Genomic DNA, 14336 nt, shown 5'->3' on the forward strand with positions numbered 1-14336 from the left:
CATGCAAAGAAGAAGAAGAAAATCGCAGCCAATCAAGAGTCTGAAAAAATCTATGGCTGGAAGACTACCTGGTGGGCTGCGATGGCGCATCAAAGAAGGGGGTCAATATAGTGGACGAGTAACTGTACATATATGTGTATATGTATGTACATGTAAAAAGTCCCGTTAGCGAGGTTGGAAGCAGTTTACCCCGTCTACACGTCTCCGTGGAAACAGAGTTTTTAAAAGTCATCACCCTGGCCGGAGTTTTACAAAAGATGTATTTTCAGTGACCTAGAACGGCTTTTGTGTGGACGAAAGGACAAAAGTGTCAGTATTCTTGAACATGTGCTCTGTGGGGTTTGCACAGTACCTGTGTCACGCTGACCTGCTGATGCTTTGTGTTATTAACTCAGGTCAACGAGAAGGAGAAGCTGCTAAGTGAGCGCAACCAGCTGAAGGTTTGTATGTCCGAGCTGTGGCAGAACCTCTCCTTCCTCTCCCAACAAGTGTGTCGGGAGGTGCAGGGCACTCAGCCACCTCCCGTCTCCGCCAGCATCGACCTCACATCGAACCCACCATCGCCTTCTTCTGACCCGGGCTCATCCCAGCTCAGGTCACCTTTGTCCCAACAGAGCCGCTGTTTGTCTGATGGGGGTCCCAGTCAGCGGGGACCGGAGGATGGGCAGCCTGGGGTGGAGGTGTCAGGTCTGGGGCAGGAGAACCCAGAGTGTCCACAGGTGCTTGGATCTACTGAGGAAGTATGTAGCCCCACTGTAACAGTGGATTTCTGTCAGGAAATGACTGAGAAATGCACAACAGAGGAACAGGACTGTACTTAGAGCGAGGAGGTTTGGTGTAGGACACACTCACACTTGTGTATACCTTAAATATTTGAAGTATTTTGTTTCCTTTTTGTAATGGATGACACAAGCGTTGTCTTATCAGCAATACTGTTAAACAGGTATTTTTGGACTGGTGATAAAACAAAAGCACTGGCAGCTTTCTCTCACTTTCTCTTCTTCTTCTCTTTCCCTGTCTCATCCTGACTTTTTCTTCCTGTCCGCTTCCCTCCCTCTTTTGTGCATCATGGGAGGTTAAACTCAGGAATTCCTCTGAATGTTTAGTAATGTCCCTGGTAACATGTACTAGCACTTTATTTTACAGTCCTGTCAAATCTTGATGATTACTTTAGTGCGTACGAGTGATTTGTGGTAAATAAGTCACAGATTTAATGGTCAACATTTTGGGAAATATTCTTGTTCTCCTTCGTCCCTGAGAGTGAAATCTCATTTTTGTTTGTTAATTACAGAGCTGACAGGGTGTGGTTAGCCTAGCTTAGCATAAAGACTGTAAGCAGGGGGAAACAGCTAGTCTTTGTCCGCATTGAAAATACATACAAACATCAAGACCTTTACGGCAGACTTATACACATGGTATCATATTTGTTTAAAGCATACTTGAAAAATGATGTTTTAATTTGTGATTTTAGAGTGCTGGAGCTTCAGGCCTATCGTAGCTTCAGGTATATTGTATTTATGTTTGAGTGACAAAGACTTCTTCTTTTGTGCAGAAACATTTAAATGTGTGGTGCTGCAAAGGCCATGACTTAAGATGAAATACAAAACTAGAAGACAAGACTTCTCTATTTACAATATGAGCCCTTTAAAATGACTTCAATTTAAACAAAAATTTAAGATGGTTGGTTTGTTGGGCTTAAGTCAAGGCACCAAGAGGCTTAAATTCTTTGGACTTTATATGTGGCTTCCAAATTGCATACATGCAGGTGAAACGTCCTGCAGGAGCCACGTTGTTAAAATGATCGAGGCACTTTTCCAAACCAATCCCTAAGATCTATTAAACACAACATTTTAAGCCACCCGTGATAACTTTGTATTGTTATCTCTCTAAGACCTTTAACCCCTCAAAAATGTTCTTTTTGTGAAGAATAACAATAATTATTTTAGTTTCAATACAGTCTCTTATGTTGTGGCTACGTCCACTCTTTATGCTAAGCTAGGCTAAACACATCCTGTCAGCGGATATGAGATACACCATCCACCTTCCCCTACCTGGTTAAAGAAGGAAAACAAATATTTTTTCAGAATGTTTGACTAATATTTAAGACTATTCATCACAATGTTCGACATCAAACAGCTTACCTTTAGTCACATGACTTACCTTTTTCATTGTGATGTAATTGTTGAGTGACACAGGGCTATAAAGTAAACTGTCACCAAAGTGTGTATTTGTAAAATTTGACATTAGACGAAACGGTCAGATGAACTGTCATTATGCAAAGTTGCTTCTGTCAAGCTTCACTTTTACTTTTTATTGTACTCAGATGGACGTTTGTACACATTTCATATCTAAGAGACAGAACTACGTTACAAAGATGAAGCACTGCCCACCAAACGCAACGTGACGCTGGCACTTAAATCCAGTCTCGAGCCAATCACCTGGGTTCAAACAGATTAAACGACCATACGGGTGTCAGTTTGATGTTTCCGCCGACCATTTTCCAAAGAATAATATTATTTTCTATGTGCAGAGAAGTTTGTGAGCTGGTTCATGTCAGTGTTTCTGCTCTGATTCTTCTCTGGGCTTCGTTTCCTGGTTTCAGAGAATTGGAAAGATTCTGGCTGTTTGTAATGCTTCTAGGGAATCTAATCGGCACACTTAAAAAAAAGATTTAAACTTATTATTATAGTTAAAAAACTGCGTTGATGTTGGTTTCTTCAATTAAAAGAATATAGTTCAACAAATTGAATAAAATTATTGTTTAAACTGATTTTTACTAACTCAGATTTGAGCAGGTCTTTGAGGGAAACTCACCTGGAAATTGAACTATTTTACTTTTCATAACTCTCTAAGATATGATTGAACATTTATAATGTGCAATATCATATCACGTGGTCTCTTTTTATTTTATATTCATTATTTAGGGGTTACAGCTCACGTTAAGACCTTGAGCTTTCAATAGCAAAGCTGATAAAATTATATCAGAAGCTGGTATTAATTTTTGTTTGCATAATTTATAAGTATTGATGAATTAATGAGAAAAATAAAAGTCAAACAAGTGCAGCCTCAGTTTCTGCTTTAGAGGTCACAGCGGCCAAACTACCTATTAAAAAACAAACGATTTTATTCTGTGGAAAGTTCGCTGCAGCTTTTACAAACTGTTTTGCAACAGTGTCCTAAAAGGTCGATGTGGCCCCTGCTGACCCCGCCCGTTTTTGTTTGAGGTGAAGCCTCGAAAAGGAAAAACAAACAGTGAAACTGGTTATGAATAATAATTGTAGAACTTTATTTCAGATTTGTTCTTTCACTTTTCAATAATTATGAATAAATAAAGCTCTCTCAGCCAAGTTCACCTTCCTCTCTGCAAATATGGAGACCCAAATTGATCAAAATCACATCAAGTACAGACAAAATGTTTGATATAACCAAGTTTTCTGAAACTGCCTCAAGCAACTCACCTGCATTAGTCTGATGAAATACAAACGATGTAATTATAAAGTGAAACAAAGCTTCACGGACGGTAAAGAAACACTTCTCACTGTGTTATGGTTTGGAAAATGGACGGTAGTATTTAATCATTCATTTCAACACACTGGTGTGGTCTTTTAATCAACAGCTTAAACAAATCAAAAGTGCTCTTTCTGATGCATTTATTTATTGTCTTATGAGTAGTAAGAATTTAGTGTTTGTATTTATAGTAATCATGTATTTAGCTGCACTGTTCTTGTATTGTACATAAGACAAATATCCCTACTAAACGTATTCGGTGTGAGACACCTGCATTTTCAAATTCACACATCATTTATGAATTTGCTCAATTTCAGCTCACAGATCAGTCTCCCTAACAGTGCACGGTCTGGAGCTCCAAACAAACACACACTGGTGCGATATTGATTTAGGGCGATGCCAACTTCATCTGTGGCCGAACAGTCGATGGCGAGGCACGTGGCCGGGGTGAGTGCAGCTGCCGTCTGCCGTGTTGCTGTGCAGCACTCTGTGGAGCACGTCCGCTGCATTCACGAGCTGCGTGTGTTTGGGCTTCTTCCGTCCAGCAGGATTAGGGCGAAGTCACTTTTAGCACGGGAGGATTTTAAACTGCTAATTGGCGATGTTTCATTGGACCTGACGTTTCAGAAATGTATTTGTAATCCTTTAAATCAAAGGGCTGCTTGTTCCCTGTGAGGATATAAAAGTATTAGCTTTTATTAAATTACAGACGTGGGTCATTATTATAACAGCAGCTTGATCAGCTAAAACTAAAGAACATGAAACTTGATCCGACCCATGAAATCACCACAGGACACTGATAGCCAATCATAACCTCATTAGAAGAACGAACTGCTCCGAGTACACTGAAGAACACTGCTTAGCTGGTTTTCATAGACTTAATTCCTTAATGTGAACTTGTTAATTTATTTATTTGGACTCTTGTTGTTGGGGGGTGTGGGTGGGTGTAGAGGAAATTGCTTAGATGTACAATGTAAGTCGCTACCCTTTCTTAGTATTGATTTATGTTTTATATTTTTATATTGTTAACAATTTCATTTATAAGTCACACATGTACCTAAGTTGTAATATTTTAACTTAAAGGGGTGTGAGTATGTTTACAGTTTTGTGAATAAGCTTTTGGTTTTGTAAAGATATAATTAAGAGCGGGGGGGTTACGTTCAATAGAAAAGCTGATGAAGCTTTTTTTTTTTTTTTTTTTGATGATGAATTTGTGAGAAAAAAATTATCTGACAAGTGCAGCTACGAGTTCTTGCCTTACAGAGGTTACAGCGGCCAAACTCTGCTGACAGGAAACAAAGGTTTTATTTAAATACGCTGCAGCGTTTACAAACGGTGACATAAGAAGTCGATGTGGCCCCTTCTGAACCCGGCTGTGTTTGTTTTGGCGGATGCCTCAAGGGGGAAAGACCAACAGTGTAACTTTATTTCAGACTGATTTTTTTAACTATTCATGATTTCAGCCAAGTACACCCCCCCCCCCCCCCCGGAAATATGGAGACCCAAAGTGTTCAGTATCGAACACATAACCATATCAGTAACACAAAACAACATTTACACGACCTGTTATCATATGTAATTGTGAACACTAAGATTTAAAAATGGCGCGATACATTGCATATTTTGTGTGCATTTATAAATATGATTATTTGTTTCATAATTAGTTTACTTGTTTAATGAATATTGACCAGTCTGGGTCTGCATATGTTAAAGCCAAATGCTCTTGTGTCATAAAGGATTAAACCATAATAGAGGACCAACAATTTAAAAAGAATTTTCTTAAAGTATCTCATCAGCTGCTTTTTTGTCACTGAGCTCAGTTACATTTAAATAAACATCCGAATGAGGCATGAAATCATTTTGTAGCACAAAATTGTGCAGAATCTTAAGATGCCTAAAAACGTGACGAGAACACGTCCACGTGTTTTGCACTCGCTTGCATGTCAATTTGACTTTTGTTTTTGCCAAGAAGAATACTTTCTCATCCAAACACGCCAACAAAAACTCCAGATGTTAGTTTAGTTTCAGGCTGCACAAAAAGTAGCATTTTGAAAAACAGTCATAATGTTATATAAAAAGTCAGAAGTTTGAAAAAAGTCTGATATTAATATTTGGAATTATGACTTTATGACAGCTTTCCGACATTGATCTAAAAACCCAGTGGCCCTATTCATCGCTAATTTATTTAAACAGCAACTTTCAACAGTGTCTGTCTGTAGGAGATAACATGGAGCATCTGTGGCACCAGTGTAGTTAAAAAATATATTTTATTGTTTACTTGTATTCGCCCGGCGACAAATTCCAAATCCTTTTTATTGCTATTTTAAAAACAAACTCTTGATTTTTCCAGCCCTGTGTCCTAAAAATGACCTTTGTATATGAGGTGGTGTAGGTGGTACGGGTGGTTTAGGTGGTATACTAGGTGATATGGATGTTATGGGGGTATGGGTGGTTTAGGTGGTATACTAGCTGGTATGGGTGGTTTAGGTGGTATACTAGGTGATATGGATGTTATGGGGGTATGGGTGGTTTAGGTGGTATACTAGCTGGTATGGGTGGTTTAGGTGGTATACTAGGTGGTATGGGGGTACGGGTGGTTTAGGTGGTATGGGTGGTATACTAGGTGGTATGGTGGTTTAGGTGGTATGAGTGGTATACTAGGTGGTATGGGTGGAATGGATGGTATGGGTGGTATACTAGGTGGTATGGGTGGTTTAGGTGGTATGGGTGGTATAAGTAAGGAGTACATAAGAAGTACATTAATGTCATTTGTAGGACACAGGGCTTGAAACGTGAGTTCGGTAATCCATTGCATGTTTGTAATGCTGTCGGAGGTCCTGCAATGCTGACTGAAGATCAATCACTTACAACTGCATCACTAAAGCTGACTTGATGTTATCAGTGAAAGAAACACGAACGTTTCTGCAAGCTGATGATCAAACTGTTCAAGAAATGAGAATTCAGAAGTGCAAAATAGTCAGCAGCAATATTCCACTTGTATGTTTACTGTTATTAAATGTGCTTTACATCAATCTGCCATCTCAACCTGACAGATGACTCAAGTTCCCACTTTGAATAGATAATACGGCATTTTCAACTTTCCAGCATCTCATCCTGACACGAGTCTGAACCTTGAGCAGATCTTCTTTTTAATCAGGGAGGAGTTTTAGTGACAGCACTTGTTGGCAGACTGAAGAAAGTACCAACTGAATCCAATCTGTTTACACGAAGCATTGTCGGGGCCACTTGAATCTCAGATTGTGATTTTTTTAATCTTAGTTGAACAGACTCTTTAGCACTTATCTACCTTGATGATTCAGCATACCTCTTCTTATGGGTAAGGACTGTACGATAGAAATGTAGACAGTTTCTGTGGCGTTGTTTCTAACTTTTTACGGTGGTTTCTTCATTGTATTTGTAGATTTTGGTGAGCCATTTTTTACGTGTCCTTTTTTTGAGTACCTGCAACACGACTGTTTTATGCAGATTTCCTTTTTTATCTTTGAATGTTCAGATGACTTGTGTTTTGTTTAGATTTTTGTAAATATTGTGCAACATGTCAAGTTTTGTTTATTTGATATGAAAAAGGTTTAAAGAAAAAAAAACAGCCTTTTGCCGAGGCAATTTTTTTGTTGAGAAATAAAAACAGAAAGCATGAGAACCTGCGGTGTGGTGTTGATTCAGTGTCTGTTCACCAAATGATGGCTGTTTGTTAAGAAGCATTTAATCTGAATATAATATAAAGTATCATAATTTGCCATGAAATGACTTCATATAAATGATTGTACACATTTACACAGATTTTAAGTCTTTGACTTAGAAAAAGTATTTTAAGATTAAAAAGTTACACAAGCAAACAGGTCCTCTGAGGAGTTTGCTCCATGATCCAGGATGGATGTATGTGAAAGATACAGTCCAGTCCGTTCGTACCCACATGTGGACGTTTTAAGGTGCTTCAAATCCAAAACATACTGGGCTTTGGCACTGAGTTCGCAGTCTCATCAAGACTTATTGGTCGTGGCCTCCTTGTGACTTGATGGATCAATACCGATGGCTGGATCATTGATACAGTATCTCCCCAGTTTGTGACCCAAACTGAGCTGTAGGACGAACGTCTCCTGGCCCTGATGTTAGCCTCTTCACTTCTTCATGATAGAGGAGATATCCAGAAACATGCTCTGAAAAGACAAGAATTCAGCTTTGATTTAGACTGCGGCTCATGCTGGGCACACAAACACACACACACACACACACACACATACCTCAAGCACATGTTTAGAGACACCATCTCTCAGTACATGTCTTCAGGTGCACGAACACATCTCCGTAAACCTACAGTAAACTGATGAATAAGTCATTGACATCTATTCATTACAAATACAAATCTAAACAACATTCCCGGGGTGTTTACACATGCCTCCATTAGTTTATGTGTCTTGCCATTGTTGATGAGGTTGCACTTTTCGACTCTATGTAGCTCAGCGGGGCGTCGTGTGCACAAACAGAGCAGTCGTGTGCAGATGAATTGCTATATTAACAAAATATTTTAAAATGTTAAAGAGGTTTTAAAATAACAAAATATTCAGCAGATAAAATTAAACTTCTACAAATGATTAGGTTGAGTGTACAGTTTGACTTTCTAGTTTTGAGATCAACTATAATCATACATTTGAATATATGTTATCAAATGTCATTTGTTTGGATACTTAAAAAATAAGGCATCACATTTTTGTTGAAATGAATACAAATATTGTTAATTTATTTTGTCTATCTTCCTGATTCTATTCAAAGACTATCACTTTGTAAAGTTGGAGTCAGTGTTGTAAACGTGACATCATCACGGTCAGCCAATCGCCTCCTCTCTGTTGTTGTGGCTGTTTTACTTTTCACATGGCCTCTCGTTTGTTTGGCATTATCTGAAATAACTTCAGAGCAGTTTCATTTCTTCTTCTTATACTTCCACTGAAAACACTGACTGAACAGATTACTGTCATTTGTCGTCATTTGTTCGTTGCAGACTAAATACTTAACCTCAACTCTCTCAGTGAGCAAGCTTCAGAGTTTTCTGCCAGTTCTTTGATAATTCACATGCGACTGCTTCATGTTTTATTTAGTTATAACTGGTAACACGTTTGTGGTCAAGACAAGAATGACAGATGAAACCCAGGAGGGAGACTAGCTGCTCCTAGATAGTTAGGAGCACCTTTCTAATGTAGCATTCAGAGCTCTGGACTGATGCTAAATGACATTCAGACACACGACATTATCTCTGCTCTTTACTTGCCATTGACATTCTTCGGCCTCCAGGAGGCGGCATCATGGGCATGTCTCCCTGCAGGGAGCCCAGTTCATCCGACTCCTCTGAGGTATGTAGAGAGGGGCTCGTGGAGCCAGTCATTGAGGACAAACTCTCGGACGGTGGCCTGATCATGAAGCTGGTCTTTCTGGGATTGGGGATTATGACCTCACTCGCTACTGAGTCCCTGTGCTCGTTCTCATACCGTTCTCTGATAGCGCTGGGCCTCAGGGTGCTACTCGACAGCAGAGCTTCAATATGGCTGGGGTGAAGTTGTTCTCCCTCATGGGGTTCGTTGTGATGGATTGTTGTAATTATGTCCTCATTGGACACTGCAGAAGACCAGCCTGCATGGTCGTCCACATAAGCTGTGCGGACCTCTGGACCTTCATGGGTTTGGGGGGCTTGGATAGCACAGTTCTGGCCAGAGCTCAGCGGCATCCTAGGTTGGGGGCAGACGAAGCTGGTCTGTACCAGATGAGCCAAGCTGTACTGTCTCTGTGCATCGTGGCTGCCTTTGTTGTAATAAGGCGACTTCATGTCTGCCTCTGGAATCACTTTAAAGGTCTGAGTCAAAGGTCCGTTGTGAGGTGATACATTACTCATCACACAGAGGTGTGGTAAGGAAGTCTTTCTCTTGTGCTTGTAAACCAAACTGTCATCCTCTGTGTACCTCTCTCCATAAAGAGTCTGTTTGATTTTCCTGATGCCCAAATGGGATATTTCCAGAATGTTAAGGAAAAGTGACACACCAGCGATAATAATCATAAAGACCATGAAGATGGTCTTCTCTGTGGGCCTGGAGATGTAACAGTCTACACTGTTGGGGCAGGGCAGCCTCTCACACTTAAAGAGTGGATCCAGCTGGATACCATATAGTACAAACTGGCCCAGGATGAAGCAGACCTCCACCGCAGAGCGTGTAAGGATATGGATAATGTAGGTTCTCAACAGAGAACCTCTGAGAGGAGCCTTTTTCACCTTCCTCTGCTCGTCCAGCCTCCTCAGCTCCCTCTCCATGCGCTTATGTTCGTCCAGCGCCAACTCAGCATCATCCATCTCATCTTTTAGCTGTGCTCGTTTCCGGTGGCGCTCCTTCTCCAGTGTTCGCATACAGTAGAGGGCATGGCCCATGTAGACCAGCGAGGGCGCAGAGACAAAGATGACTTGCAGGACCCAGAAGCGAATGAGGGAGATTGGAAAGGCACGGTCGTAACAGACCGCCTTGCAGCCTGGCTGGTCAGTGTTGCAGACAAACTCTGACTGCTCGTCGTCCCAGACGTCCTCAGCAGCGGCACCCAGGATCAGCATTCGGAATATGAAGAGTATGGTAAGCCAGATCTTGCCCACGATGGTGGAATGAATGTGGACCTCTTCTAGGATGCTGCCCAGTAGGTTCCAGTCACCCATGTCGGCTTGTCACCACTTCAATGCCACATTTCCTCAAACTGTGGAGACACAGAACGCACGACAACACATTACCTTACAAAGCTGGACTTCAGAATGAGGTCAGTGTTTGTTATTAAAATGGAAAAGAAAAGCTGAAGCTTATTACAACATTGGTTTATTTCTGTAGCTTGGGCGATCCATTCTACTCACTCAAGAGATTTAGGAGATCACTGCAACATAAATTACATGCCATAAGGCGAGATACACAAGCAGTCAGAGAGGCTGCACATAAGGTCACAGTTTAGCCAGACAAGCTCCTGCTTCTTTGGAGGTAAAAGCACAAGTCGTGCAACAACTTGTCACCAATAACCTCATGGCAAAGGAAAGTCAACAATAGGGACGCAAATATATTCCAGTTAAACCAGAGGTTGTGTTGTGAGCTATTGTGTGTTTAAGACTTAACATTTTGATTGTAGTTGTTCCATATACTTTAGCTAATGTGAGGGTTTGTATACCTCCTCCCAGTGCCTTCACTTGGCCAACCCAGTAGAATATACGTGGGATGGAAATGGGCATACCATTTAAACAGCGAACGATGGAACTGGAAAGGTCCAAAGTTGGCTGTACTCCTGCATTACAGGCCCTAATTGAAGCCCATCGAGGGCCCTTCATCAACCAATCTGGGCTTACCTCCATGCAAACAAAGGAGGACAAACTTTGCTGGGTCCCAGTTGGATGTTCCAGATGTGCCCCACATTTCCGCCCAGGTCTGACTCATGTTGGTCCTGTTCTGACGTAAAGGCTGGGTTGTCACCTCTCTGAACGTCAGACTGCTTGTCTTTGTTTCCTGTTGCATCTATTTTCAGTGTTCTAAGACATTCCAAGATCTCAGGACTTTAGTCCTTACTTTGGTAAGCACAATGGACAGACTCTGTGGACAAATCTACATAAAGTGAACCAAGTTGTACTTTAGAAATATAGCTGGTGTTCTGCATCTTTAAACCCATGAAGAAAACGAATGATCGTCAGTCGCTGTCAGTGCTATCTGAACCCTCTTCCCTGTCTTTGGCTCTCAATCTCAACCCCATTGGTTACTAAGACAGTCAGTCTTAGTAACCATTGGTTCCTAAGCATTGGTTCCTAAGACAGTAAGTCTTAGTAACCATTGGTTCCTAAGCATTGGTTCCTAAGACAGTCAGTCTTAGTAACCAATAGACAGTCTTTTGCTCAACTTCCTAAAACAGCTGGCCTCTAAACACAGATGGGATTCTCTGGAGACGATTTTCAGAGGCTTTCAGAGGCACATTTCAGGCTCCACCAGCGGGACAGTTTTGTGGAACTGGGTCATAAAATGTTTTTTTTTGGTAATGAAGAAACTTTTCATCCAACCCAACAGGTTCTAACAACAATAGAGCTCTATGGCTCAAAGGATGAAGATATATTCAGTATATGGCTTTGAATAGTTGTTAGTTCATTCATTCATTCATTGTTTGATTGTGCACATGGGATCTGTTAGCAGGAAGAAATATGTAGAATACCATCATCATCATCAAAGACAATTTACAATGAGAATGTATTAAGATGCAAATTGGACTGTTTGTCAAACTAAGAAAAACGTGCGAAGCTTCCAAACATCACAAAAGGCTCAAACAATCAGACCTTCTATATTTGGTATTTAAAACCATTAAGAGAGCTAATGTAGGAGCAATTTAAGAGGCTTTGTTTTTTCATATGTTAAATTGCAGTGACCACTGATACGCTGGTGAGCGGTGTGCTCGTCCAATCAGGTGGAGCAGGGCTGATGTTGATGTTTGACTGTAGTAGACTGTCAATCATGTGATGTACAGACATGTAAAAAGCCTTGTCCCAAGAAAATGTTTCGTCAGACCCCAAAACACAGTGGTTTTACATACTGATGCTTTACACAGTAACTTAATCATGCATTTAAATACGTAGCGCATATAACAGCTTAATACACTGATACACCAGTTTGATGTCTGACATGTATTTGAAGCCGACTCTGGTTAGAACGATCTGGAGTTCAGAGACACGGATAAAAAACATTTTGTATCGCTGACATTTGAACCATCTTTTTCAAGGCTTTGACAAAAGTGCAGTTAAAACATCAACCGCAATGTTTTAACTTGTTATTGCAACATTGACGATACGATCATATCACTGGAGCTTTGTCGTCCTCTTGTCGCTGCTCTGACCAGCACCATTTTCTGTGTGCACCATGTTGATACAACGCATTCAAAATCAAATCGAGCCGCGTAGTAGCATGCAAATGATACTTTACGGTGGATTTCCTCTTCTGTACGGATGCAGATGAAATGCTTTGAGTGCGAGGAAAGTTAAAAAGATCAACTGGAACGGTAATTTTGTGATAATGAATAAAATAATGTAATTTTTGACTTACTAGTCAGGCCATCTGAACAAACTGTTTTACATGAGACATTCCTGTTTCACACTTTACTTTGTGACTTGTTCAAAGAAGCAACCATTTGAGCAGCACTTACATATCACTGGTTTGGGTTCCCTTTGTCTCTTGATGAACTTCATCATGTTATATAAGCATCCCAGGAAGTCTGTTGGGCTACCCCATGGAGATGCTTGGTGGTCCTCTTGCGTTGGTCCTGGACCTCCAGCCCACATCCCTCAGCTCTCCTCGGTCTTTGTCTCTCCGTGTATCTGTGTGTGTTGTTTGGCTCGCTGTGTGTCAGAGTGCTCTACCGTGTTACATGCAGGGTTCACAGGATGTGACAATCGATTGCCTCCCGACGGGACAATGCCCAACCCCCCTTCCCTTCTCCCACGCCAACAGTGCCAGCGCCAACCAGTGCCATCAATATCTGCCTCTCCAACAGAGAGAGGTGATATTTGTTTATGGTTGCTCTTTCACATACAAACTCTTTCTAGTGCCACCAACATAAAGATGTAACCGAGCCAAAAGAGAGGCTGCTGCATCTAAAGTGGGTAATGTGGTTCAGTGGACGCCACTACCTGCCATCCTGCGAGCAGGTCTTACTTTGGTGTGAGCTGGGTGCATGTACGAGCATGCATGACTGCCTGGCTTCCCTGCTGTGATAATTCAATCCAGTCTGCAGACACATTGTTCTGTCAAAGCCCTCATGTGAAAATACTCAATAGTGGAAAAAAGACACATTTACACAAAGAACACATGAGAACACGTGAATGGGATTGGGAATCATCTGGGGATACATTTGCTGTTATCAGCAGCAAACATCAGACAGGAAGTTAGAGACCAGCTGGTGAAGAAAGTCGAGCATCTAGTTGCTACAGAGCCAGGTTTTTATTTTCTCAGGAGGTGGTGGAGACCAAAAGCAGAGCTAAGAGGGAGACAAAGCTGTCTGAAAACGATCAGGTAGACTCAAACCTGACTCTCTTATTGATAATGAGCTGATGTCTGAAGTAAAGAAGCAACTGTTTGCTTTTGTATTTGACTCCAGCTGCAGTTCAGCTTTACAGAATTGGGGTTGATGAAAGTTCAAAAGTTTTTCAGTTGAACATAAACATTCAAAACTTTGTCAGCTTCACTTTCTTTACACGACTGTGACGTAACCTTGGGTTAGGGTTAGCCTAACCTCGCTTTCCATGTATTGGGGTTTGGGTTTCCATGTATTATGTACATTTTAATTTGCAAGCAACCATGAAGTTAACAGGAGTTAAGCCAAGAATTACCCAATTACCATAATCATCTGGAATTTAAAGAGACATTTTCCCAACTCACTTTATATGATACCACGTCCAGAAAGCAAGAAGACGTTTCAAGTACTTTCTCCACGTTTTTTTCCTTAAATTAAGAGTTAAATCTCTGTATTGTATAACCTACAGCAGCCCTAATATGCTGCCTTATGTTGTATCATTTACATGTGAATATATTTTTACTTTTCCCGTAAAGCTCTAAATGTTTTTCTCGTATCTGCTCTCATTTAAACAAAAGCTTTGAGAGTTTGATGCAAAAAAAGACTCTTCTGCAAAGAGAGAAAACAAAACCAACCACTGAAGGTGTTTTCTGAGTGTCTTTTGTTTTGTCTTCCTGCCTGTGTTTTCTTTAGTTGCATTGAGCTCTCGGGGCCACCGTACTTTAGACTGTTAGAATATATCAGTTCTCTACCTGTCA

At 40.9% G+C, this 14336-nt stretch overlaps 2 protein-coding genes across 2 annotated transcripts in view; one reads left to right on the forward strand and one right to left on the reverse strand.

Moving 5' to 3' along the window:
- The window catches only part of bach2a (BTB and CNC homology 1, basic leucine zipper transcription factor 2a), a 44317-nt gene extending 43496 nt beyond the window's left edge, over positions 1–821 (forward strand). The window contains exon 5 of the mRNA XM_069662274.1: positions 396–821. Coding sequence (XP_069518375.1) covers positions 396–821 — 426 coding nt within the window. The remainder of the gene's footprint in view (positions 1–395) is intronic.
- A 6825-nt stretch (positions 822–7646) lies between these two features.
- gja10a (gap junction protein alpha 10 a) lies at positions 7647–10213 on the reverse strand. The gene is made up of 2 exons (XM_069661736.1): positions 8792–10213; positions 7647–7685 (listed from the first exon to the last, which is right to left on the reverse strand). Exons 1-2 carry the CDS (start codon positions 10211–10213, stop codon positions 7647–7649), a joined length of 1461 nt encoding a protein of 486 aa, XP_069517837.1.
- Between the last annotated feature and the right edge of the window lie 4123 nt (positions 10214–14336).

Source organism: Semicossyphus pulcher, unplaced genomic scaffold (assembly GCF_022749685.1).
Source record: "Semicossyphus pulcher isolate SPU_LCO1_2020_fin unplaced genomic scaffold, fSemPul1.0.p SCAF_14, whole genome shotgun sequence".
NCBI lineage: Eukaryota > Metazoa > Chordata > Actinopteri > Labriformes > Labridae > Semicossyphus > Semicossyphus pulcher.